At 40.5% G+C, this 26076-nt stretch overlaps 1 protein-coding gene across 1 annotated transcript in view; it reads right to left on the minus strand.

The window, feature by feature from the left end:
• Window positions 1-5409: 5409 nt before the first annotated feature.
• The window catches only part of ST13 (ST13 Hsp70 interacting protein), a 28174-nt gene continuing 7507 nt past the window's right edge, over window positions 5410-26076 (minus strand). Inside the window, exons 4-12 of the mRNA XM_054080963.1 lie at window positions 25974-26044; window positions 25377-25443; window positions 24683-24767; window positions 22109-22219; window positions 20601-20703; window positions 16503-16619; window positions 15770-15821; window positions 14167-14249; window positions 5410-10136 (exon numbers count right to left, since the gene is read on the minus strand). Coding sequence (XP_053936938.1) covers window positions 10008-10136; window positions 14167-14249; window positions 15770-15821; window positions 16503-16619; window positions 20601-20703; window positions 22109-22219; window positions 24683-24767; window positions 25377-25443; window positions 25974-26044 — 818 coding nt within the window. The 3' untranslated portion in view covers window positions 5410-10007. The remainder of the gene's footprint in view (window positions 10137-14166; window positions 14250-15769; window positions 15822-16502; window positions 16620-20600; window positions 20704-22108; window positions 22220-24682; window positions 24768-25376; window positions 25444-25973; window positions 26045-26076) is intronic.

The following is a 26076-nucleotide window of genomic DNA, read 5'->3' on the forward strand; positions in this document are numbered from 1 at the left end:
GACCCATTCCAATGGCTCCATATCCTTATGTTGAGGATTCCAGAACGGGGCACAATACTCTAGGTGAGGTCTCACAAGAGATGAATAGAGGGGCAGAATCACCTCCCTCGCCCTGCTGGCCACGCTTCTTTTGATGCAGCCCAGGACATGGTTGGCCTTCTGGGCTGTGAGCGCAAACTGCCGGCTCATGTTGAGCTTCTCATCCACCAGCACCTCCAAGCCCTTCTCTGCAGGGCTGCTCTCAAGCACATCATCCCTCATCCTGTACTGAAACTGCATATTGCCCCGACCCAGGCATAGGACCTTGCACTTGGCCTGTTGAACCTCATGGGGTTCTTACATCCCCACTTCTCCAGCTTGTCCAGGTTTGGTTTGAAAAGGACCTTAAGGAAGGGAGAGATGATATGAAGGACAGCAGTAGAGAGAATGGTCTGTCTTAGCCAAGTTCCATGTAGATAACTCAGTTCTTCGTTCAATTTAGGACATTTAAATTTAATCCTGTCCTGTTCTTTCTCTTATTTGCCCCACACTTTGACTGATGCTAGGAGACCTCTGAGGCACCTTAGAGATTGTGAAGCAAGTGGCTCCTTAGGTATCTGATGTTTGGGATGAATTCTACTCCTATTTGTATTCTAGACCATGCCTCTCATTGCTGTTTCTCTCCCCCCATTCTCATGTCATATACTAGTTTCCAGATAGTTTCAAGGTTTTGCCTATGTTAACAATTCTCCTCTTTTTAGCTTCACCTACACTTCAGAAAAAAACTATCATTAAATAGAAGAATTAATATTCTACTTAGCTTTGTATCGTTACTCTTGGGCTCTTTTGTTTCTGTTCTTACTCCATCATGTTTTGTTCTTTCTTTCAGAACAGCAAAAATAACTTCATAACTTGTTTTTCATGATGACAACTCTGGCTGCTCCTTGCTTAAGCTACAAAAGCTCCCAAGCACTTGCACTTGTGGTAGGAATCCATTTTCCAAGAAAAGGACAGAGCAGTCAGCGTATTACATGCTTCCCAAGAGTTTCACTACCACACAGCTGGATAAGCCATTTCCTTTTGGGTAGACATTTCTTAATCAGATGGTCCATACATACACCAAAGGGGGTTTGACTATGAGTCAATCACTTTGCTGTACAAGAAGTATCTGTAGGCTCCATGAGTGCATTGAGCTCTCCTGTCCGGCAGCGAGCTGCGTGGCAGTGATCTCCCCCTTAAGCAGGGAATCACAGAATGCTTTGAGTTGTAAGGGACCTTTACCAGTCATCCGGTCCAACCCACCTGCAGGAGCAGGGACATCTTCAACTAGATCAGAGCCCTATCCAACCTGTTCTTGAATGTTTCCAAGGATGGGGCATCTACTATCTCCCTGGGCAACCTGTTCCAGTGTTTCACCACATTCATTGCAAAAAATTTCTTCCTTATATCCCATCTATGTCTACCCTCTCTTAGTTTCAAACTGTTACTCCTTGTCCTATCACAACAAGCCTTGCTGAAAAGTCTATCCCCATCTTTCCTGTAGGCCCCTGTTAAGTACTCAAAGGCTGCTATAAAAGGTCTCCCTGCAGCCTTCTCTTTTCCAGGCTGAACAACCCCAGCTCTCTCAAGATTACTCCTAAAGGTTCAGAGACCCCTTACCCAGCAGTGTCTGCTATCTATAAGCAACATTTTGCATTAAGCCTAAAAGTATATTGTATACTAGTGGCATTTATATATATATATACAGCTATTGCTTAATTATCAGAAATGTAGTAAGTAGTAAAGTATTTGACCGCCATCTAAATTATTGTTTAAATCATAATTTAAATAATTGTCAAATCACTGTTTAATTGTCATTTATTGCTTAATAACCAATTACCATTTAATTTCCAGTTATCAAATATAATTTAATCATAGCTTAATCATTAATAAAACCCTTTTAGTTGATCCCACACTGACAAATTCTCTTAATAATTCACCTGTGACATATCCCTACATGCAAAAGACTCAAACCTTGATTTAGCATTCAGGTATCGACTGTTCACAGGCTGTCTCCTGTCAGTTCAGCAGCCAGGAGCAGCTTAGGTTTCACAAAAACAGGGAACAATTATGCTAAGTGGGTTTTGCACAATCAGGTACCAGTACTTTTGGAAGAAAGAACTCAAGCAGGACACAAACTTGCTTACATTCCTGCTGTTCTTTGGGATCCTGTCCCTCTTATGAAGAGGAAAACTTTCACCAAGAGTCAGTTTGTACTGTAGTCTGTCATAAATGTGCACCCAAATCATTCTACGCTATTACTACTCTATTTAGCAACATTTTTAATACAATGCTATGCCCCATTTATATTGCAAAACCAAAATATTAACAGGTAATGCAACGATTTAAATATTCCAAAGCCAACTTACTTTATTGTTGGAACATACAGACCTTGTAAAGCTATCCAAGAAAAACAATGGAAACAGATTAAGCTGAACAAGACATCCCAGTGTGTTCTGGAGGGAAAAAACAAAGGAACCTACCTAGAAAAGGTTTCATGAAGACAAGGTCTTAGGTCTTCACAGAAACACTGCAAGTTCAACAGGTCTTCAGGCAAACATATAATAATGTGCAAGCGCAGCTTAGAATCACAGAATCAGAATCATTAAGGTTGGAAAAGGCCTCTAAGAGCATCCAGTCCAACTGTCAGTCCAACATAACTGTGCCTACTAAACCATATCCCAAAGTGCCACGTCTACATGATTTCTGAACACCTCCATGAATGGTGACTTTACTGCTTCTGTGGGCAGCCTGTCCCAATGCCTGACCACTCTTTCAGTAAAGAAATTTTTCCTAATATCTAGTCTAAACCTCTCTTATGGCAGCTTCAGGACATTTCCTCTCATCCAATCACTTGTTACTTGGCAGAAAAGACCAACACCCACCTAACTACAACCTCCATTCAGGTAGTTCTAAAGAGCACTAAGGTCTCCCCTCAGCCTCCTCTAGGCTAAACAACTCCAGTTTCCTCAGCTGCACCTCATAAGACTTGTTCCTCAGCCCCTTCACAAGCTTCCTTCACCAGTTCTGGAAACCCCATCACTGGAGGTGTTCAAGGCCAGGTTGGATGGGGCCTTGGGCAGCCTGGTCTAGTGGAACGTGTCCCTGCCCATGGCAGGGAAGTTGGAACTGGATGATCTTTAAGGTCCCTTCCAACCCGAACTATTCTATGATTCTATGATTCCTGAAGGACAAAAGGCCCAAGTTGCTTCCTTTTCCTCAAATTCCTCAGTTATGCTGAAAGCCTAGAAGAAGTGAACCAAATTAAGCAACAATAAATACAAACATGTTCTCTGGATGGGAAGCACATCTTAGTTTTTTTCTTGTTTGCATTATTTTAGTTCTGTCAATTCCTGTACAAGAAGGTAACAGATCTTGAGAAACTTTAACCTTGACAGATCTTCTCTGGCCAGCCCACAGCTCTGTTTCTGATTAATGAAAAAGAATGAGGACAATGTTGGTGGCTCCAGAGGTCATATTTACTACCTCTGCACTGTGTCTTACCTTGACAAATAAAGGCTGGACTCTGAACTTGTAAACCAATTCTACCATACTGCTGTCCTTTAACATTAATTTACAAAATATATTTAGAAAAGGAGGTCTTTTTTTTTTTTTGCGTAGGAATTTAATTCATTAGGGAGTGAAAACAACATGTTAAGACAGATTTAATTATTACTTTCAAAAGGACTTTCTTAACTTGTTGCAAAACTTCTCTTTCAGAAGAAGTTGATAAACTGGATCATACTCACAGTGCATCATGGATTAAAGCAACTGGAGATTAACAAATGAGATGGCATCTTCTGGCAATTTGAATTCATTTAATAGCGCAAGGTGTGATCACACAGACTCGGCAAGGTTGGCCTTAAGTGAAGGCCGTGAAAGACTTACCTATTCCAGAAGCAATTGTAATCACAGAAGCATTGTAATCATAAATTCTAAAAGCAAGCATTGTAATCACAAACATATTAAAAAGCCCATTTCTTACATACATGTGTGTACGCTTTGCCTGCTAGAATCTATTTTGACTGAGCCTCTGGAATACCACTGACTTTTCCCTTTGCACTTCTTCTAGGTCATAGAACACTTCAACATCATAATTGTTGAAATGCTTTTCAGTTTAATTACTTGCATTTGCCATTATTAAATTTAATCTCCCATCGTGCTGCTTGTTCAACAGCCTTACTAATTCAGATCAAATGTTCCTTAGCTACCTCTAATTTTACATCCACTGAGTAATTGTCAAACATACATTTTGGTGCCTTCATTTTTCCCAGGCACTTGATGTTTTGTACATTTCTGTGGCCTTCTCTTTTTTTTTTTATTTTTCAAAAAGGCTACTAATAAATTCCAGTTTTCTTTTTTTTTTTTAATTTCTTCTGGTTTGAAAAGTGTTCACCCAAGAGACTAAAGAAAATATATCACAGATCACAAAATGGCTTCTGAAAATCTATTTTTCTCAAACGCTATTCCTTATCGTGGGGAGATACACATAAACCTAGAGCAAATCTTCTTTTAGAATCATAGAATAATACAATAGTTTGGGTTGGAAGGAACCTTAAATACCATCCGGTTCCACCAGCCTGGCCTTGAACACCTCCAGGGATGGGGCATCCACAACTTCCCTGGGAAACCTGTGCCGGTGCCTCAGCACCCTCATTGCGAAGAAATTCCTCCTTATGTCTAGTCTAAATCTGCCCCTCTCCAGTTTATACCTATTGCCCCTGGTCCTATCACTATGAGCCTTTGTGAATAGTCCCTCCCCAGCTTTCCTGTAGCTCCTTCAGGTACTGTAAGGTCACTATAAGATCTCCTTGGAGCCTTTTCTTCTCCAGGCTCAACAAGCCCAACCCTCTCAGCCTGTCCTCATAGCAGAGTTGCTCCAGCCCTCTGATCATCTTTGTGGACTCCTCTGCACCCGTTCCAACAGCACTATATCCTTCTTATGTTGAGGATTCCAGAACTGGACACAATGCTCCAGGTGAGGTTCTTTTAGAACAGCTGTGTTAATTTTTCCTTAGAAACTGTTAGCCAGAAGCCATTTTTTTAGATGCATTTTTTTAAAATCTAAAATAAGAAAGCACAGATGGTACTTGGTGCTTTTCTTTCCAGATGAGCATCTGACTGCCTCATCTGCTGCACTTCAGGAATAGACTCCAAGATAACGTGCTACCCCCAATGCTGTAATCTTTCACAATTTCTTTACGCATAGTAGCAACTTGTATTCCTTGTAGCCACTGAAATATTCGTACATTAAAAAAAAAAAAAAATTAGTCAATGTGTGCAACAACAAAGGTGCCAAAGCTTATTGTTCACTTACTTAACAAAGAGTCATAACACATTCTGCAAACAGATGTATTTATTGACAAGATCTCAAGCTTGTCCGAGACCATCCATTCAAAATATACATTGTAAAAGTGTATTTGTACATCAAAGACAGGTACAGCAATAACACTTTGTTAGCAAGATTACAAGTTAACATCTTGATTTGGTTAGTCATCAAGATTCAGTTTTACAGGAAAGTCCTTGGTATTTGCATTCGATAGGACCTCCGGTCAGAGAGGGTGAAGCAAGGTTTCTCTCATGTTAAGGTCCTGTTTGTGAGGACCACATCAGGAGAATGTGACTTACCCAAGCTCTGATTCACAAGGTGATGTACTATTTGTATCCCAAAGTCACCTGATTTTATTCATTGTTCCATAACAGATCTACCAGCCACCACCTGACCTGCTGCTTTTCTTTGTCACAATAAAACTGTTCCTGCTTCCCCAGTATTTGCATTTGATTATAGCATACTACTGACCTCGTATGACTTGTCCTGTAGTACTCAATGTTAGTGGTCTCTGCATCCAGCTGGAAGTTGCCCTTCTTACTCCATTTTAGCTCTTTGGTAATCCAGAATTACTTTTTATAATACTGCCCTCACTCCGTCATGTATGAAGCGAGGCCCACCTCTGCAAAGCTCCGATTGAGGTTCATGAAACACCTTTCTCTAGATGTCAGAAGAAAATACTGCTATTTTCCTAGTGAATCACCCTCCTGCTCAAGGATGCCAATCCACTGCTGTGCCAGTAGCAGCTGCTTTCAGACTGATCTGCAGCCAATAAAAGGAAACAACCCACTTGCCTTACAGCCCTGAAAGCACTGCAGCATCCCTCAGCCTAGATGCCCTGTGGGATTTCAAAGGGGATTCAGCTTCTCCTGGCGAGGTCCACAAACCTCTCGTCCCTTTGGGTGAAGGATTCTGCTCAGACAGCAGTTGCTACAAGCTTCCATAACGATATTGTTTGTTCTTACATATGTACAAGCATATATGAGAGCATGGCTTGTACAAGATTTATGCGAAGCCCCTGAAGGTAACAAACAAGAAAAACACAGTGGCATTTAGAGACAAGTATTTTAAACTACAGATGCTACTGCAGGCCACTTGCAACAAGCTATTTCTAGCACATGCTTTTACTTTTACATGACTTTCTAAGACTCATTTATTGACCCGTTCTGCCTCTGGCCTGTCACTCTGCCCAGTTTTCAGAGAATCATAATACAGTTTGGGTTGGAAGGGACCTTAAAGATCATCCAGTTCCAACCCCCCCGCCATGGGCAGGACACCTTCCGCTGGATCAGGCTGCCCAAGGCCCCATTCAACCTGACCTTGAAAACCTCCAGGGATGGGGCATCCGCAACTTCCCTGGGCAACCTGTGCCAGTGTCTCACCACTCTCATTGCAAAGAAATTCCTCATGTCTAGTCTAAATCTGCCCCTCTCCAGTTTATACCCATTGCCCCTCATCCTATCACCACAAGCCTTTGTAAACTGTTCCACCTGCCTTCTTCATCCAACTTTGAGACAGCCTGGCTCCCGTGCATTTGCCTATTCCCTTCCAACAAAGACAAACCAAGCCACTTCGACAAATACCTTTTATTGACAGCCCAACACTAAAGCGAGAGAAATTTTCAAAAGAGTTCTGGCAAAGGAACCCAGCCTCGTGCTTTCCACGTGACTATTAAACAGGGCTCTCACTGTGACATAGTGGTCCAGAAGTGGCATCTCACCTGACACTTCCTACTCCTCCTTGGGGTTGCAATTGAACCACAGAGGACAGGCAAGTCATTTGGACTCACACACAGAGTAACAAGGCTATGAGCCTTTACTACCAGCCAGCTACAGGTATTCTCATGCTCTCTGGCAGACCAGGACATTTCATCTGTGGCACTGGAGTGGCCAAACGGACCAGTACATGAGTTACTTCAAATGGCAAAAGTGCAGACCTGAAGCTGGGTCACCATTTCAGATACCGCACTGACATGCTCAAGTGTTTTCAGACTCGAATTGTCAGTTGATTTTTATATCAAGGCCAAGTTGGATGGGGCCTTGGGCAGCCTGATCCAGTGGGAGGTGTCCCTACCCATAGCGGGGGGTGGTGGAACTATATATTCAAGGTCCCTTCCAACTATTCTATGATTGCCATTGTAGATATTAGAACCACCCCTTCTCTTTGCTGGGATTGAAGCAAATAACCTGAAGGAGCTGCCAGTAAATACAGGAGCAAGCACTGAACAATGCCTCCTCATATAGCTACTTATATCCCACATTTGGAACTCATCATCTTTGCTCATCTCCTGAGCTGTTAACTTTCTGCCTTGCAGTTATGCTCAAACCAGCTTAACTACTTAGATGTCCACATGCCAACTCTGGGAACTTAGATGAGGTCTAGACATCCTAATTAACATTAAAGACAAGAAAACCCACACACTAAGGGAGTCATGGGATGTGCATTCCAAAGGATTGTAAGAATTCAGCTAGATTGCTAATGCCAACACCAAAATTGTGGAGAATGTTTTTCTCGAGTCAGTCAGCTCTGAATCAGAGCAACTGATGTATAAGCAAGCAGGTAAGACACAGATACAAACCATATCTACTAGGCTAGGGGTAATTTCCTACTTTTAACTAGTCATGGGTAGACAGACACAGCTACAATGGAGTAGCAGGAAACTATAGGGAATAAATCTACATTCAAGATATTCTAATTCAAGCACAGCACACATGCATCAGCCTGAACAAAGAAGTCAAGTTTCAGCCTATACTGAGGGGTGACCTACTTCCAGTACGTCCTCTTGGGAAGAGGAGATAAAGAGTAACAACAAAAGGCCAGGCACACAGCTACTCTCAATCATAACTTGAGTTCATCTGGTCATGAAGACAAGCCCTGAAGCATTTAGTCCCAATTTAAATCGCAAGTTTATGTATACAATTTAATTGAAGCACTTCCACATTTAATTTAAACAAAATAGGTTTTATCAAAAAGTTACACAAACCCAAAAAGCTTTGTTTTTCAAAACCATACTTTATTTTTAAAGGCTAAGAGAAGTATTCAGAACTATATTTCTTAGGCAAAAAAGATTCACATTTCTTTCTGCAGGGCTATTAATATGAGAAAAAGCATTTAGGGATTTATTTTTTGCAACTGTTGTTGAGTTCCTACACCAATCCAGATTTATTTAAAAATAGTAACATCAGTTATGGCTTAAGATACAGAATTACAAAAGAGCAACACAAATGCCGAGACTCAAGTGGTGAACAGGAAACCATGGTCATTTTTCCACAGAAAGATAATGTTTTAGCCAAGACAAACAGAAGCAACAACTGTCTTTATTGATAGACAAATCAACTGAGCATGATCAGCACAGACACTGCTTTGAGGATATCCATGCTGTTAAATCCACAAGTGTGAGAATGTTCTGTCTGCTCCAATTACTTTACCTTTTCCTCCATATCACAAGCCGCAAAACAATGGAAGTATGAAACCATGACAGCAGCTGTTTTTTCTTTTTTTTTCTTTAAAGAGATACAAGAACAGACGGAAGACTATAGTATATGGTGAAGGAAGAGCCATCACCTCTAAACAGACAGCAGGACTTTGGGCAAGAAATTTTCATGAATAAGCATGTAAGGACTCAAACCAACTCAGAACCCAGAGCTGCTATGTTGTTGGGTATTCTCTCCTTCACTGATTCATAACTCTGTATTTACATGTAATGGATGGCTTGCATTCAGTGGGACAGAGGTAGTGATGGGAACAAGACTCCTTCCCTAAAGTTTCCAAGTAGATGAAACCTGGTAAGCACAGCCCCAAGGAAGGACAAGTGCAACCAGTGGAGGACCTGCTAACCGGGAAAGGACAAGAGAACAAGCACAGACAGGAAGCTGCTCTCCCATACCCAGACTGAAAAATAAAATGTTACGTAAAGGTGCTGGACAAGAACCGAGTAACAAAATCTCTGTGGCTTCTGCAATATGTACTTCATGACAGGTTGTGCAAAGGATAGGATTATACCTTTGCTACATGTTTGTGGTGAGCAAAATACGACGTTATTTGCAGTATTGCCAGAAGTTCCAGTGTGTAACTAGCTAGCATGGTTATACTGATAATTTCAATAGTTATATAAAGTCAGCTACCCATTTAAAAAAGAAACCAAACACAAGGACTTGTATTTGCAGACAATTCCTTTATCCAGTGAATTCTTCAGACTTGTCCTACTTTTGCTACTTGTGACTAGACCAACTTTTCTGTCCTAAAGGGATTAAGACAGACTTCAACTGTTTAAAGTTCCTTCCTCTTTGCTCACTGAGAATAATTCAAAAAGAAGTAAGTCCAAACCAACACAACAGCAGTTTTTAATCTTACACTCCTGAAACATCAAGATTTTCTACAGGAGTGCTCATCCAAAAGAAACAGTCTGTAATACTTATAACAAAAGGTTGCAAGAACTCTTGGACAAGGAGGGATAGTTTAAATGTCTGAATGTAATTTGAGTGATATAAACCAATCATTAAATAAAGTCAATACCTTGGGGCTAGAGAGCAGTTCTCCTTAGAACACCCCCATTTTTCTTCTTAAGAAGATCAGAGGTAAAATAGTTTGTTTTATTGCAACACTGGTTAGCCAAATCCAATCCTTCCCATTCAGATATGATTTTTAAGAATCAGGGATTTTATGGTTTACTGCCAAGTTTGGCAGACAATTTACTGATGAGATTCATGACCTTGGGATTGTTCTGGTACTTGGACATATTTGCCGGGTTCTGGACAACATCTTGGAATGCAGTCATAACTTCGGGATCCTGCAGGGCAAAAAGCATAAAATTAGGGCATTTATAAAAACAAGTCTGCAAGAGTTAGGTTCCAACATGAAACCAGTTTTGCTCAGCTTTTTAACATTACAAGACTAGAGCAGAGTTCTGGGCAAGAGGTCTCTAGAGATAACCCAGTGATACAGTGTGTGTTATTAATGCTGCATTAATAAACACCGGAGTCATTACCAAACTTGTTACAGTAACAGCACAAGGTGTAAGAAGGGGAATAAGAGTTCTTATTCCGCAAAACAGGAGCCAAACACAGGCACACCTACTGGATTATTTCTAGTCAGGCATCTTCAAATGCATTTTAAAGAAGGGAGGAGCTCTATTACATGGTAGGATAACCCTCCTCCAAGTAATGGCTGCTAATTATTCCTTTCACCTGTGTTCCTTCCAGAAGCAGAAACTTTAATCTGCTGGAATGTGATCAGATGATGTGGCAATGTTTAGCTTTAAAAAATGCAGATAATCGTCAGTCATTCCCCACCTCCCCTGAGAAATCACAACAGAGAATCTTGTTATCTGTCATCACACTCCTGCCTTGCAGTTAATACATTCACATACATACTGAAGTCAGTGGTAAAAAGAATACCAACTTCATGCTCTCTATTAAGTATGAGAAACATTAATACTTTTTTCTGTACTTCTCGTACATCTTTGGCCTCCACTCAACTAGAATTAGTTTTACTCATTTCACACGTGCATGTTTTGAACAGTGCCCCTCCATAAATCTCTATAGACTGATTTTACATCTCAGACTGGAAAAATGTTTCCATTACAAGCAACTTAATCCAGCTGAAGTGCAAGCAGTTTATTACATCCAATGCTTAAAGAGATCTGTGTCAGCTTTAATTTCATTTGTTGTTCTTTATAGTACGTTAAAGTAGTTTCACTGTCTTTCTTAGATTTCTAGCCCATTGCTACTGCAGATGTATGCTTTGGAACCATCAAAACCCAAGTGATGTTCTCAGAGCTGTCTGTACCACAGTAACACTACCCTGTATCTATTCCAGCTATCAGACACAGACAAAAGCTGTTTAACAAGTCTGATCCAAAATTCCATTTGGTAGGTGTGGACTCACTGACATCACCCACACGGTCCAGGCATGTTGTATACATGTTGGGAACCAAGAGTCAAGTCTTATCTTCTGTTAGAAGGATTTGCAAGTGTTTTGTCTCCCTCACAAAAGGGAACCTGAGAAGCTAATAAAAAAGGATTAAAGGATTCCTATGCAAAGAAAAAGACAATCACAGCCTCAAGCTTCCTGAATTTCTGATTTCAAAATAGGGCTTGTGACTATAAAGATAATGTCATGTTGTTAAATTGGTGTTTTCACCTCTGTGTCAATCTGGAAAGAAAGCTGAGTAAGCTTAGTTGCTAGTTTGTGTCAAAGCACACCTAAATGAATATTAAATGTGCAGTTTTATGCTGCATGTTTTATGGTCCTATAAACTCAAAGCAAGTAAATTATTCTGTACTGTGCAACTTCCTGGAAGCCCTCAGTCTTAGACTGTGTCTATAAAAATGTTTAGCACCTCCAAGATTTCAAACCGATCAGCAACGTTATCAGAATACAGTTTAAGACTTAGGATGTCAACATTTCCACAGGGAAACATTTAGTACATAAGGTGAAAAGGGAACCAGAAGTATGATAAATACTTCTAAGGAAAAAGTTATCACTATTTTTTCTTCCAGCTTACACATTTTAGTGGAAGTCTGGGTCTAACGTGACTACATGTCAAATAAGGACTCCATAGATTCATCTTAGTTATGACTCCTTTTGGAAAGAATTTGTGTTTGACCCATGACAGCTCTCCAAAATATAAATGTCATGTTGTGTTCAGAGAAAGCAGGTGCACATGCAAGATAGGAAATACTACAGAACCCCCTAGGTAGCCAAAATAGTAAAATAAGAGAAACACACAAATATTTCAGCCAATTCTTCTGGAAACTAAAAAGCTTAGGGGCAAACAAGCTAAAATAACACACATTAGAAATCACTGCAAAAGGTCACAACTACTGCCATTAAGAGACCATGAAAAGAAAAGCAACATAAGTTTTACCACTTTGGGTCTTTTGTGCGTAAAAGGCTAATACCAGCCACAACTCAAAAATAGAAAGAAAAAAGGAAATAGCCTGAAGACAATAAATCTTCAGGTAAGGGAACTGATAAACTTCATCAAGAAAGAAGTTTTATACTAGTTTGAGATTCTCATCTTTATGCCAACGATGAGCAATATCCTCTGTAAACATGTACACAGACGGCTGTATCTGGTTCTTTGGTTGCTTCTACAGTTGATGAGCACAAGTTGACAGAATAGCCAGTTTACTGTAGCTCATGTTCAGGCACACACAGTTGTAAGGTTTACCCAGATGTTAACAGTTTCAGGCATATTTCAACATTAGCTCATACACAGTAGTCGCCAAGATGATGAGACAGTAGTCACTAAGTCTAAAGAGACTGAGAAGAAGGTCTTCAGTCTCAGAACACTCCAGTTCCAGCAATAAGTCCTCACTATGAAAAGCCCCTATAGGTTAAAATAGTGCCTTAAGATTCATGATTTTGGAAAAACTTGGGTGATTCAGCATCTTCAGACCTTTTCATAACACCTCAGATAATCTATATAAAAGCTGCCAGCTACCATTATCCATCAACATATCTGATAGCTGCACTAAGTAGAAGCCAAGCTGTAGAAACTACTGTCTTTTAAGACTACAGCTTACATTGCTAACTCAGAAACGACCAGGTGAAATGCTGAATAAATCCTATCTAGACGTAAAGTTTGTACAAAGAGGTCAGCAAAAGACCCAAGGCTTTGCTGACAGGTTCTAAACGTTAAAGCCTGCCTGCATTAACCGAAAACATCAACACACATTCTTGCAACAGAGTCCTACAATACGTTGAAGTATGCGTAACCAGCGTGCAATGGAGTCTTCTTAAAGGCACGCAGCAAGCGCTCAATATTTAGCTGCACCTCAAAGCTCTGTTTTCAGCAACTCCAATTTCAAACTTCCTTACTACAGCATAAATTACCCAGGTAATGAATACAACTACAAGTCATGGGCTTTTCTGGGATGGTTTGCATGCAAGTCAACATTGCTGTCTGTGGCAGTCCAAGCAAATAGATGTTTCCAAATACCAGCAACCGTTAAGGGAACCCATGAACTTTTGCATGGAAAGCAATGCTTTTTTCCTGTGATTTCAGGGCATACCAAATAAAGGTCCCTTGTGATGTTTTTATTTAGATGGGGATCATAGTTGTTCAATGAGCTGAGAACACCACATAACTCTAGTTTAATCACAGCAATCCAGAAAAAGTAACAAGGCACTTTCATACGTGATTGTATTAGTATGCAAATATAACGATATATCTCAGGTTTCTCCTAGCCCACCTGCCCCTAAAACTGATATTGTCAGATATGTTCCATTTAATTTGCTGGAATACTCTTCTTGTGTAAAAGTAGTCATGGCATTGAGCAATTCATTAATTTAGCAATTAACCAAGCCCACTGGGGAAGCAAGCCTTCTAAACATGAATTTAGAAAATGTCAGATGTAGAACTATTCTGATACAACTTTGCCTCTGGCAAATATCAAACAATCCTCTAAGAGAAAGGCAATTCTTACCTCATTATTATTGTAATATATTGTGTTGCAACAATACTGACAATCATTTTATGTTTGTGTGCAATTATCTTGCCATGATGTGTGTGTACTCAAAAAATGAGTATGTGAATTATACCGTATGGACAATAACCATTCAAGAGACTGAAAAGAGATGAAGAACACTACAGCACATAGCTTTGCCTATCGTAGGTGGAATATGGAGCGGGGAGGGGCATCTTTACTTAAACTCACATCAGCTTTAGAAAGGGCTACCACTGATTCCAGACAGTCTGGTGACACACACACACACAGAGAATTTTAGAACAGAAATAAGCAAGCACCAGGAAGTCACGTCTTTCTTTCTTCCCTTACACAGAATATTTAGCTTTGATTCTAACAAATACTCACCTGCATGGCCACAAGGACTTCCGGATCACTGAGAATCTCATTGAGCCCTGGCATACCTCCAGGCATACCAAAAGGAAATCCTCCTAAAAACCCAATATAAGAGGAATGCATGATGAAAAACATTTACTTCCATCTATACAGGAGGCTCACTGAGAGAGACCAAGACATAGAGTTGGAGTTGTTCAGTCTGGAGTAGGCTTCAAGAAGACCTTACCACTACCTTCCAATACCTGAAGGGGGCCTACAAGAAAGCTGGGGAGGGACCGTTCACAAAGGCCTGTAGTGATAGGACCAGGGGCAATGGGTACAAACTGGAGAGGGGCAGATTTAGACTAGACATAAGGAGGAATTTCTTCCCCATGAGAATGGTGAGGCACTGGCACAGGTTGCCCAAGGAAGCTGTGGCTGCCCCATCCCTGGAGGTGTTCAAGGCCAGGTTGGATGTGGCCTTGGGCAGCCTGGTCTGGTGGGAGATGTCCCTGCCCATGGCAGGGGGGTTGGAACTGGATGATCTTTAAGGTCCCTTCCAACCCAAACTATTCTATGACTCTATATGTCCTTTGCCACACCTTTAAAGCCATGCCTTCTGTAAGGCCACAGCTGGTACACTGAGTGGAAAGCAGTCTTCACCTTCTCCCTCTGTGAAGACCTACAACTTACTTCATCCACGTTTTTAACCCAATTGAACAGGAGGTCTTGTAATGAATGTCAGGTTCTAGCACCTTGTACCCATGTGCAGTTACTTTGCCAGTTAACTTAAATCAGCTAGGTCTCAAGCCCAGGAACATAGGGAGCTGGAACGCAAATGCAGATCAGCAGCAGTATGTCCTAGGCACATTCCACATTTGGTGGCAACTTAGGTTTGAAAAAATTGTACCACCAAAGGGAAAAAAAAATATGCCTGAATGTCTTAGGTTCTGGTTTTGAATCCTTAATCATCAGCTACCCCAGCTGTGCTAAGCAGGGTAGATATGGTCTCTATTTGGTTCCTCTGACAAGCTAACCCATTTGGAGCATGACATAGCCTACTTCATCTGCCTCTCAATCTTCAAGAGCATTAGTACTTACTCTCTCCCCAACATCCCAAAATAATATAGAAAGCCCAATTTTGTAGAATTGTACAAAGACAGCTTTTCTAGAAGGTAAACTGCACTACCTTCTTCGAGAAAACAGTTTGCAACCAGCATAGACTTCCCTAGCATTCAATTCAAATATTCCACTTTAAAACTATTCTTAAGCAGAATGGGTCCAAGGCACCGTGGGTAATTTAGAAAACATTTTTATACTAGTTTTCCAGCACATATTATTGAGCAAATACTGCACTTTTGTTTCCTCAGACCTAAATCCTTTCATTCTGTTATCCATCATTACTAATTTCTGTCCTCCTTCTACCTGCAACCCAGCACCAATCCTCTCTAAGAGAAAGAATGCCATCCCTCTTCCCACTAGCGCTCCAAGAGTTGTTTGTAGACAAATTCTAAACTTCACAGAATATTTTTCTCTCTGTCTTGAGAACAAATGCTATAAAAACTGTGGTTATAATACTGCACATGGAAAGAACGGGCACCTCTACCTCAAGTATTGGTGCTTAAAAATACAGTACCTGGGAAACCACCAAACTGAGCTCCTCCTGCCTGTCGTCTGGCTTCTTCCTCCTGCAGATGAAAGCATATCATTCCATACAAAGCAACGGAACTGCAGCCTGTGTTCTACTGCTCAAGGGGTTTTAGGAAGAAAAAAATAGCTGAGACTGTTTCATGAAAGTGGGCTTTCACAATAAACAAAGTACTTCATTATGTACAACACCAACAAGAAGAAATAGCAATGTCTACTCTTTAGTACGGTTTTGCAGGTAAGTTATGCAGAGTATGTTTTTACCAAATATGAACTATATTTGTTTTAGCTCCTTTACTTGCATATTTAGAACTAACTCCCATACCCAACATATTAAAGTGTATCAGTGAAGTATGAAGAAAAAACAAACAAACTGTGTCAGGAAGCGAGGAAGAGAAGCAAAGTATCTCGAATTTATAACCTCCCGCTTCAGGAGACATAAATACTTTGAGTGAAAACTCTTCTGGTACAGTCATACAATAACTGACTTCTTGAAATACAAGATTCCAGAGCCTATTCTTGTCACAAGCAATAAAAGCACATGCAATACAATTGCCTTATCTGCGGATTTCATTATTGGTCAAGTAACCAAGACAGAAATGAACTCCCTAAAATTTAATTCTGAGACTTACAATGAAAGTAATTTTTCTCTGCAGTTCATTTTATCCCAAATAACTATGACTCTCCAAATTATTCAGAAATATTAAAGCCTAAGTATTCACCCTTTGTGCCCTCTCATGCTCCTCACGGGCCTTCTTCACTCTTTCCATTCTTTCCTTAATTTCCTTTTCTTCACGCTTCCGTTCATATTTTCGGCGATGCTCTGCAATTTTCTGGGCCTGTTACAATAGAACAACAAGATTTATGCATAGAAAATTTCTAGCATAATACACAATGTATTTTGATACAAAATACATGCAAGCGTAACCATCTGCTTTTATCTGTTCTCAAAATCAAAATCTGATTTAATATCCTGAAAGCCCCTTTGTTTTAGGAGCCATTTGCTACCTTCTGTCTATGGCAGTCAGTTATTCATGTATACTCAGGATTCACTGGAACATGCACTCCAGTACTCCTTTTTTCGCCATAGAGCTTTGGGACTTGCACTATAATTACAACTTTATCTTTCCACGTCTCTTCATGCTTTTATGCTGAAATATTAATTTCTCCAGGGCTAAAACCAGCAATTGCCCCGGAAAAAGGAATTTTCACTGGCACAACAACAGGATAATTCTCCCTGCACACATACACTTTTTAGACAGTGTTACTGCTGCTCCAGATGCCCTCCCAGCATATACAGCTAGACATAAGCTGCCCAAAGAATTTCTGAACCAAATCAGGAAAAGGCCAGTGCGAAGAAAGTTTGCTCCTTATTATTAGCTTTTTCTCCAGTTCATCAAGCCTGCAGCCCCAGCAGAAGAGAGTAGTTAGCAAGGAACTCCACTGCTCCTCTCTTAGGACTCATTATAATAACAGAACATCCACAGCAGCACTGCTTTCCTAAAACGAGAGAGTATCCTTATACAGCATTGCAAAAACTGGTTCATGATTTCACAAACTGTGTGTGATGTACACTCCTGTAACTAAAAAAACATAGCAAAATCAAGGTTCAAGAACAGAAATACTTACTCCTACTACAATGGATACTATTCTATTCCTTCAGAATACTCTTTAATTTAAGAAATTCTTTTACAAGTAGTGAAGTTTTGATACAACTTATTGTAGCTAGGAGATAACTCATTCCATACCACATCACCCTGGAAGTACATCTCCCAGAGAGAACACACTGCAGACAGCAGCACTGACTGATACTGAATGCAGTATGTGTTATTAGAATCTGATGTTACAACCACTCAATAGTTCATAGAGACAGAGGTGTATGGGTTTGGTTTTGGTTTTTTTAATGAACAAAGTTTCTAAAATTTTGATTTTCATTGTTTCTAATTATTTCATGATGAACTAAACATTTTTAGAACTTGACTCACAACTTCCAGCTGAAAGTGCTACAAACTAAAAAGTACTAGGAAAGTAGGAAAGCTGGAAGTGAATAAATTAGGTGAAAATATCATGTTCACTTATTAAAGACAAAAAAAATCACCCATGAAAAAGATCATACGTTTTTCCTTGAGCTGCACACACAAATTCACACACAGCTAGCAACTACACATCAACGTATCAGACATACTCTGCTGTCTCTGTGCATAGGCAGATTAACTGGGAAATAAAAGGTTCACCCTCAGCCAAGCACTAAGTGTACATCTCACAAAAAAGGCTGAGACCTAAGACTTAATTACATTTACCACAGATCAATAGTTTCCAGTACAGAAGACTAGAAGGTTGTAAGATGGTTTCCATTATTGTTTCACTGGAGACAGTGTCTTCTACAAAGACAGTAGGAAAACTGAAAGCCCAAGTTATTAGACATGGGAATGTTTATGCATGTGGTGGGTTAAGCATGGCTGGGTGTCAGTTGCTCACCAAGCTGCTCAATCTCCCCTCCTCAACAGGACAGGGAGAGAAAATGAGACAGAAACTCCTGGCTTGAGATAAAAATGGGAAGACCACTCATCCACTACCACTGCGGGCAAAACAGACTCAACATAGAGAAGATTAATTTAATTGATTGTCAATTAAAAATAGAGTAGGACAATGAGAAACAAAGACAAACTTCCCCCTATTCCCCTTCTTCCCAAAGGTCAACTTCACTCCTTCGTTCTCCGCTCTTAACGCCCTCTACCTCTAGGAGCAGAGGGATGGGGACTGTGCAGGTTCGTAACACTGCACCTCTGCCACTCCTTCCTCCTCACACTTTTTCCTGCTCCAGTGTGGGCGTCTCCATCCCGGGATACGGCCTTTCACAAACTGCTCCAGCCTGGATCCTCCCTACAGGGTACAGTCCTCAAGCAACAGACTGTTCTAGCCTGGATCCCCCACAGGCTGCAGCTCCTGTAGGAAAACCAGCTTCTGTGTGGGCTCTTCTCTGCAGGCCGCAGTTTCTGGCAGGAGCCTGCTCCAGTGTGGACTCTCCATGGGCTGCAGGTTGGATATCTGCTTCACTGTGAACCTCCATGGCTCAGGTGGGACAATCTGCTTAACCACAGTCTTCTCCACGGGCTGCAGAGCAATCTCTGCTCCTATGCCTGGCGCACCTACTCCCCTTCCTTCGTCACCAGCCATGGCATCTGCAGGGTTGCTTCTCTCAGTTTTTTTTCTTTACTCCCCTCTCTCACAGCTGTTATGCTGCATTTTTTAATCTCTTCTTAAATGTTAGCACTAAAGCACCAGCAGCATTGTTGACTGGCTCAGCTTTGGCCAGCAGTGGGTTTGTCCTGGAGCCAGCAGGAACCAGCTCTCTCTGACGCAGTGTTAGTTCCATGTTTCCTCTGACAAGAGGCCAGCCCTGCAGCCTCCACCTCACCCCCAGCCTTGCCACTTAAAACCCAATGCTGCAATCTGTGGTCTGTCCACCACTCTAAAGGAACATGCAAAACAGATGAAAAAGCAAGCTTGCTATCAATTGTCTTACATTATTTTGTTTTCTTTTTTACACAGAAGTTGTTCCAGAAGAATGCTGGGGTCAACCACTTGAGAAAGGCTGAAAACCAGTCTTACAGAGATTATGCTGCCCTCATTTGGTACACTAACGAAAGTACAACTCACGGCAAAGAATGCTTCCTTTGTAAAACATGTTAAGGATGAAGCTTTGGCCAATTCAGAAACACTTTGGAAAAAAATCCATTATCACAGCGTTCTCTTGCTTTTCTGAATGTTTTCATCTAGATTCCAAAATGCCTGGCAAACTTCAAATACTTCAAATCCTTCTTTAAGATTTTTTTAAAAGGAATGTATTTTATTTTTTTGGGACACAAACACCCCATACAGCGCTACAGGCTTGGGGAAGAATGGCTTGAAAACTGCCTGGCACAGAAGGACCTGGGGGTGTTGGCCAACAGCAGCTGAACACAAGCCAGCAACGTGCCCAGATGACCAAGAAGACCAATAGCATCTTGGCTTGTATCAGAAATGGTGCGGTCAGCAGGACCAGAGAAGTGATTCTCCCCCTGTACTCAGCACTGGTGAGGCTGCACCTCAAATCCTGTGTTCAGTTTTGGGCCTCTCACTGGAAGAAAGACACTGAGGTCCTGGAGCGTATCCAGAGAAGAACAATGGAACTGGTGAAGGCGCTGGAGAACAGGTCTTATGAGGAGCATCTGAGGGAGTTGGGGTTGTTTAGCCTGGAGAAGGCTGAGGGGAGACCTTACTGCTCTGTAGAGCTACCTGAAAGGAGGTTGCAGAGAGGTGGGTGTTGGTCTCTTCTCCCAAGTGATAGGACAAGAGGGAATGGCGTCAAGCTGCGCCAGGGGAAGTTTAGATTGGACATTAGGAAAAATTTCTTCACAGAAAGGGTTATCGAGCACTGGCCCAGGCTGCCCAGGGAGGTGGTGGAGTCTCCATCCCTGAAGGTGCTTAAAAACAGGTAGATGAGGTGCTTGGGGACATGATATAGTAGTATATAGGTATAGTTGGAGTTCATGATCTCAAACGTCTTTTCCAACCTAATGATTCTATGATTCCATGAATTCTATTTCATAGCTTGGTTACAGGTCCAGCCCCAGAGACTCCATTTCTCTAAGCACAGCCATAAACAGCTGCAACTGAAGACAAAAAACTGAAGACAAAAACTGAAGACAAAACTCAGTTTGAAGTGTCAGATGCCACATGAACACATTCCCACAGACAATGCATACTGGAAGGATTTGTAGGTAGCAATGTCACTCAAACAAACTAAGGAGGAACCTCCGTTATGCCTCCCCACTTACTCTTGGTTGCACTTCCTTCAGCATGGCACTAGCATCCTCATCATAATCCAGTTTACAAGCTAATGCAAGATCACGAGCAGCCTCCTCCCAGTGACCCAGAAGTCTGGAATTCAGAAGACAACAACATTCAGAAAGAAAAAGCAAACAAAACTCCTACAGTTCTTCAAAATATTTACAATTATGCAACATTCAGTATTTTTACCTGCATCCATATGGACTCACAGAAGTCTAAAGCTTAGTAACCAGTGTTCTCTGCAATCTGCACACTACAATGCCATTAGATACCATACTCACATGCTTCACACCCTTAGAATTAGCTTTTGCCCGAAGTAAATATAAGGAAAAAACCCACTGTATCAGCTAGTGTCACTGTTTGCTATAAACAAGAAGAGTATAACAGAGCAAAGGTACCCTATCTAAAACCATGAAGCACACTAGGAAAAATACTCCGCCCCACTAAGCACACGTTCAGTGTAAAAGTACACATTCCGCATTCCGTAAAAGCCTACAACCACCACTACCTCAAGCTTAAGTGGACTCTCTTTATCAAGCACTCAAATATCCTAGCTGATAGGATGAACCCTGTCTTAGTTGAACACATCATACCAGCTACTGTGCACACACCTTTGTTAATTTATACAAACATGGTAATCAAAAAATTAAGCAAATGCTGGTATTCCTTAAGGGTCAAAGCACTTCTGCTCACAGACACAGGTGCTACCCCAAACTACCCTCCAGTCTTCTCACTCTTAGGCTCCATGCTGTTTACTGAAACTGTAGACAATAAAAAAAATACACTGAACAGTGTTTAAAAAGCTTCTTTTTTTGTAAGCTCTATTAGCACTTACTCTTTTGACTTTTATACAGGCCACAAGAAGTGTCAACTCTTTTTTTTTTTTTGGCTGATATATTCTAACTTCTTTTTTAACAAAAGTTAGTAACTATAGCTGGGGGGGTTGCACACTGGCCTAATGTCATTTTAAATAATCCCACTGTTTGCTTCATAGCACTCTTTAATTGCAACAAACAGTTCCATTAATAAGCAGGCAGTCTTATTCAGTGCGCAAAATAGCTCCAGGATCCAACAGAATAAGGCAGCAGAGAATATCTAAGAATTAGAGGTTAGTAAATAAAAACTGAATTAAGTGAAAACAATGATCTCCAAACAAATAAAACTCACAGTCCTAGAACTCAATCTTTAGCAAGCAATTAGAAAATACTATCCAGAACAGCAGTAAGCTATTAGAAGATATGCTTGTTCTTTTCCAAAACAAAAAACAGAGAAAAATACAATGCCAGAAGGACTACTCATAAATTGCCATCAATAAATCACTACCATCCTTCCTTTCCCATCAGACAAACACTCAGCACAATGGTTTCATGGCTCATGGGTGCTGCTCTCAGGTGCCAGACAGACAGTTTGGAGATGCAGAGAAGAAGAGAATGAATAAACAGAACTGTTCCCCAAGTCAGTAAAGAGAAAATCAACTACGGATGCAGTTCATTACCTGTGAGCTTTTCCCCTCCATTTGTAGGTCTGTGCTGAGTCAGGATTAATCTTGATGGCTCGGTCACAATCTCTAATGGCAGCATTTGGCTTCTGTAGCTTCACAAAAACACTGTGGGAAGAAGAACATTTATTGTACATACCGAAATACCAAGTTACTAACTTAAGCTGGAAGTAATTTTGAATGACTAACAGGCAAACTAATGAGATGTGCACTTGAAGAGCCGAGTCCAGAAAGATTTTGTAGCGATAATGAAGTCACTGAAATTTAGTTTCCCCCCTTCATCATTGTAGGCAAATCATTAGCAAGAAACAAAAGCATTCATTGTTCTGACTCAAGCTTTGCTAGCAACATTAGCTTTAGTGAAGAAGAAAAAGATACATAAATGCAAAGGACAGTTCAATTCCATGGTGTTTGGAGTCTACAGCCAATGGCAACTAACAGTTTGAAAACAACAATAATGTTATGCATGCCACATTAGAGAGTCTTTAAAAAAGAGTAAGACAAAGAAAGCACAAGTTATCATACAGCCTACAAGGATTAAAAGCTAGAATCATCACGAACTACAAAACAAGAGATGAGTCATCTAAATTAAAAGGCAAAACAAAACACAAACTCAGAAAGTAGCCCCAACCCCTTGTCAGTTAAGTGAAATAACTGAAAATTTTACAATATACAACTGTATCAGATGGACTAGTAAGGCAGTACTTTCGGAGGTTCAAGCATTTAAAATAAAAAATCTCTGAAGGAAATCCGACAAAAAAAATTCCTGAATTGACAAAAGTGTTTGATACTCAAGATATTCTAATCAGAACTTCTGCTCTTTTACATCCTTTGTACGTCTCTTGTTGATAATAAAAATTTGGCTACCTCTCTAGACAGCTTAGAGCTTTACTCACCTGAGTGGTAAGAGAATTCTTTGTACCTAAAGGAAAAGCACTTAATTTCACACTGTTGACTTTGTAGCATTTACCCAAAGTTCTTCCTCACAACACACCTACAACCATCACTCAACAGGAAAGGACCATTACTACGTTCTACACACACAGAGAAAAAGTTCACATTTAATTTGTAGTTACTTTTAACAAATGCTGACTTTTCAAGACTGACTTATCTGTGTTAGTGTTTACCCTACCAGTCCCTGTTCCAACCCTGGCAGAGGGTTGGAACTGCATGATCTTTAAGGTCCCTTCCAATCCAAACTATTCTACGATTCTATTATCCACTTGAAAACAATTTATCAGTAATTAGAGTGCCTGTAAGTAACTTCATCATCAAGGCTTGCTATAAAGCAAGCACAAAGTCACACATTCTCTTCTAGAAACAAAGAGGTGGACAATGTGCCAAGAAACCATCCCCACGCTACACCTCACCAAGAGCTGAATGACAGACATTCCAACGCTGCTGGCTGCACAAACACCCTAAGCTTCCCAAGCACACAATCCCCTGTTAACCAAACACCCAGTCTACAGAGAGGCGGATTACTTGCGGCACTTTAACAGCACTGCTGCTACACTGCAGGTTTTACAATACCCTGATATACTGTTCGCTTATTTCTACGATAGACCAAATTGAGGTAACTTTAAAACTTTTCCCAATGCACTTATTTTTCATTGCTAAACCCAGTCTTGGACGACACTGCACTATAAGAGGTTTAAAATACTACTATGATGGCAACAACAACGACGACGGTGTATTAAGGTACACCAGTGGTACATGTCAAAACTTTGATATGGAAAAGGGGAAAGCAGCAAAGCACATTACCAATTAAGATGTACTTGAATGGGACTGTTTAAGGGCACTAACTAATCATGTAAATTCATCAAAAGTTAAACATTTCTTTGAATTATTCCTTGATATGGAAAAGATCCCCTAAAGCATCTGGAGATCCACTGTTAGTGGCTATTTTTGTGTAGAAGGAAAAAAAAAATAAATCTGTGGGACTTTCCGCTTCTGCAACCCATACTTGCCTACCCTTCCTCATGAATTAGGAAGATAAATATGTTTGCACATTATGAAGTAAGGGCTCCAACACATCAAATCCAACAGTGTTCTAAATGCACCACCTGCAGTTTGGCAGATGGAATTAGGAGCAAGGTGGGTATTGAACGGGTAGACAAATAGGTGCATCCTGTTCAAACATAGGACTGCTGAACAGAAACAAGTCTGCTTCACCACGAACCAATTCATTTAGTTGGTACAACAGGAAGAGGATTCACATGATTCACCACTAACTCTCCATCTACACATGGCTTGATTTCAATCATCCTAATCCCAGAATAAACTTCAGGTGTTACAAGTGTTTGTGATCCAGCACTACTCTAACTTGACATACCAAAAGCCACATTACCACAATGCATTTAGGAACATCATTCTGCTACTTACTCTATTATCAAGATTCTTTTATACGGCTGCTTCAGCAAATCTGGTTAATCACATATATGAGAAAACGCATGAACTGTACTCCTCTCTTTCCCTCATGTGGTTTAAGTTCACACAGATCCTCAACTTGCCATTATATTTCGGCTCCTTAAGGAAAATAACAGAATGGGTCACTAGTTTATAATGACTCACCTTGCCCTCTTGGCATACAAGATGGCCAAACACGGATTCAGCTTGATAGCATCTGTGAATAAATCAACAGCCTTCTGAAGTTCACCTAAATAAGATAAGAGTACCAGTAAAGTTTAGATCGTTACACAATGAAATTACACCCAAATTGCCAAACCTGCCTTACAGGGCACTATGTCCTAAGGCACTTCTTAAATGGAACGTCAAAGGAAAATACATTTCTCCCTCTTGCTACGTTACTAACTACAAAATCCAAAATTAATGCTGGAGGGAAGGAGACTTCTCCCACTTGAATATCTACATTTAACTTTGCACACCATCAAACAGGAAGTCACCTCTTTCTGAGACAGCTTTTCACTACATTAAAACAAACCACTAGAGACATTGATCATAATACGTAGGGAAGTACTGCAACAATCAGTTGGTAATTAAGATGCTTTATTGCCTCATTCCCTCCTGCTCTGCTCAAAAATATAGCACTACATAAACATATATAAATCACTATATAAAACTATATACGCATTGGCAAGAAGCTTTCATGTTCTCAATAGTTTTAAGTATCCAACAGGAAACAAGTTTTCTCTTCCTTGAAAGTTTTCAAAATGGTCCAAGCTATTTGCTTCCTTTTTTTTTTTTTTTAAAAAAAAGGAAAGACAAACCTTATGTCCTTGAATATGTACTAAAAGCAATTTATCACCTTCACTTAGAGCATTTATTGCTTCAATCTTCTTCTCATTAGCTTGTTCCATCATCTCATCAGTGACCTAAAAAAATTAAAGAAAATTAAAACCACACACAAAACCAGAGAGCTGTAGTGTCCAGGTCAGAATTATCATGCTGAGACGGTGCCAAAGAAGGGAGCTGCAACCTTCCGATCCCAGAAACTTGTTCATAATTTGCATTGAAATAATAGTTCAAAACCTGTAACTTTTTGGCTTGGGGACATTAGCCACCATTATTATTAGCAAGAAAACACTTAAAAGTTAAGTGTAATCCGCCGTTTAAGGCAGATCTCTGCATATCTAGTTTTCATTAGTGTTTTGATAAACTTCTTTGACATCTTCTGACCTGATTTTCCTCACTGAAATTTCTGATGGACCCTAATCTTGAATAAGAAAAGACTGTGACCTTAAGCCAATAAGTTTCCTGTTTAGAAGGGAAAGATCCAAAGCAAAGCTGGCTACCTAGCTAACACAGTACTCACCCCACCTCAGCTGATATCCTTGACCAAACTCAAACCCTTTCTCTCTCCCCTTTTTCCCTGCTCTCATGACACTGAAAATATTGTGCTTACCTCCACATTTTCATCTCCCATTTCTTGAGGGTCATCATTGTCTGGTTCAATCACTCCCTCATTATCAATTTCTGGTGGGAAAAAAAAAAAAAAGCAAGACTGA

This window comes from Cuculus canorus, chromosome 1 (assembly GCF_017976375.1).
Source record: "Cuculus canorus isolate bCucCan1 chromosome 1, bCucCan1.pri, whole genome shotgun sequence".
In the NCBI taxonomy this organism is placed as follows: domain Eukaryota; kingdom Metazoa; phylum Chordata; class Aves; order Cuculiformes; family Cuculidae; genus Cuculus; species Cuculus canorus.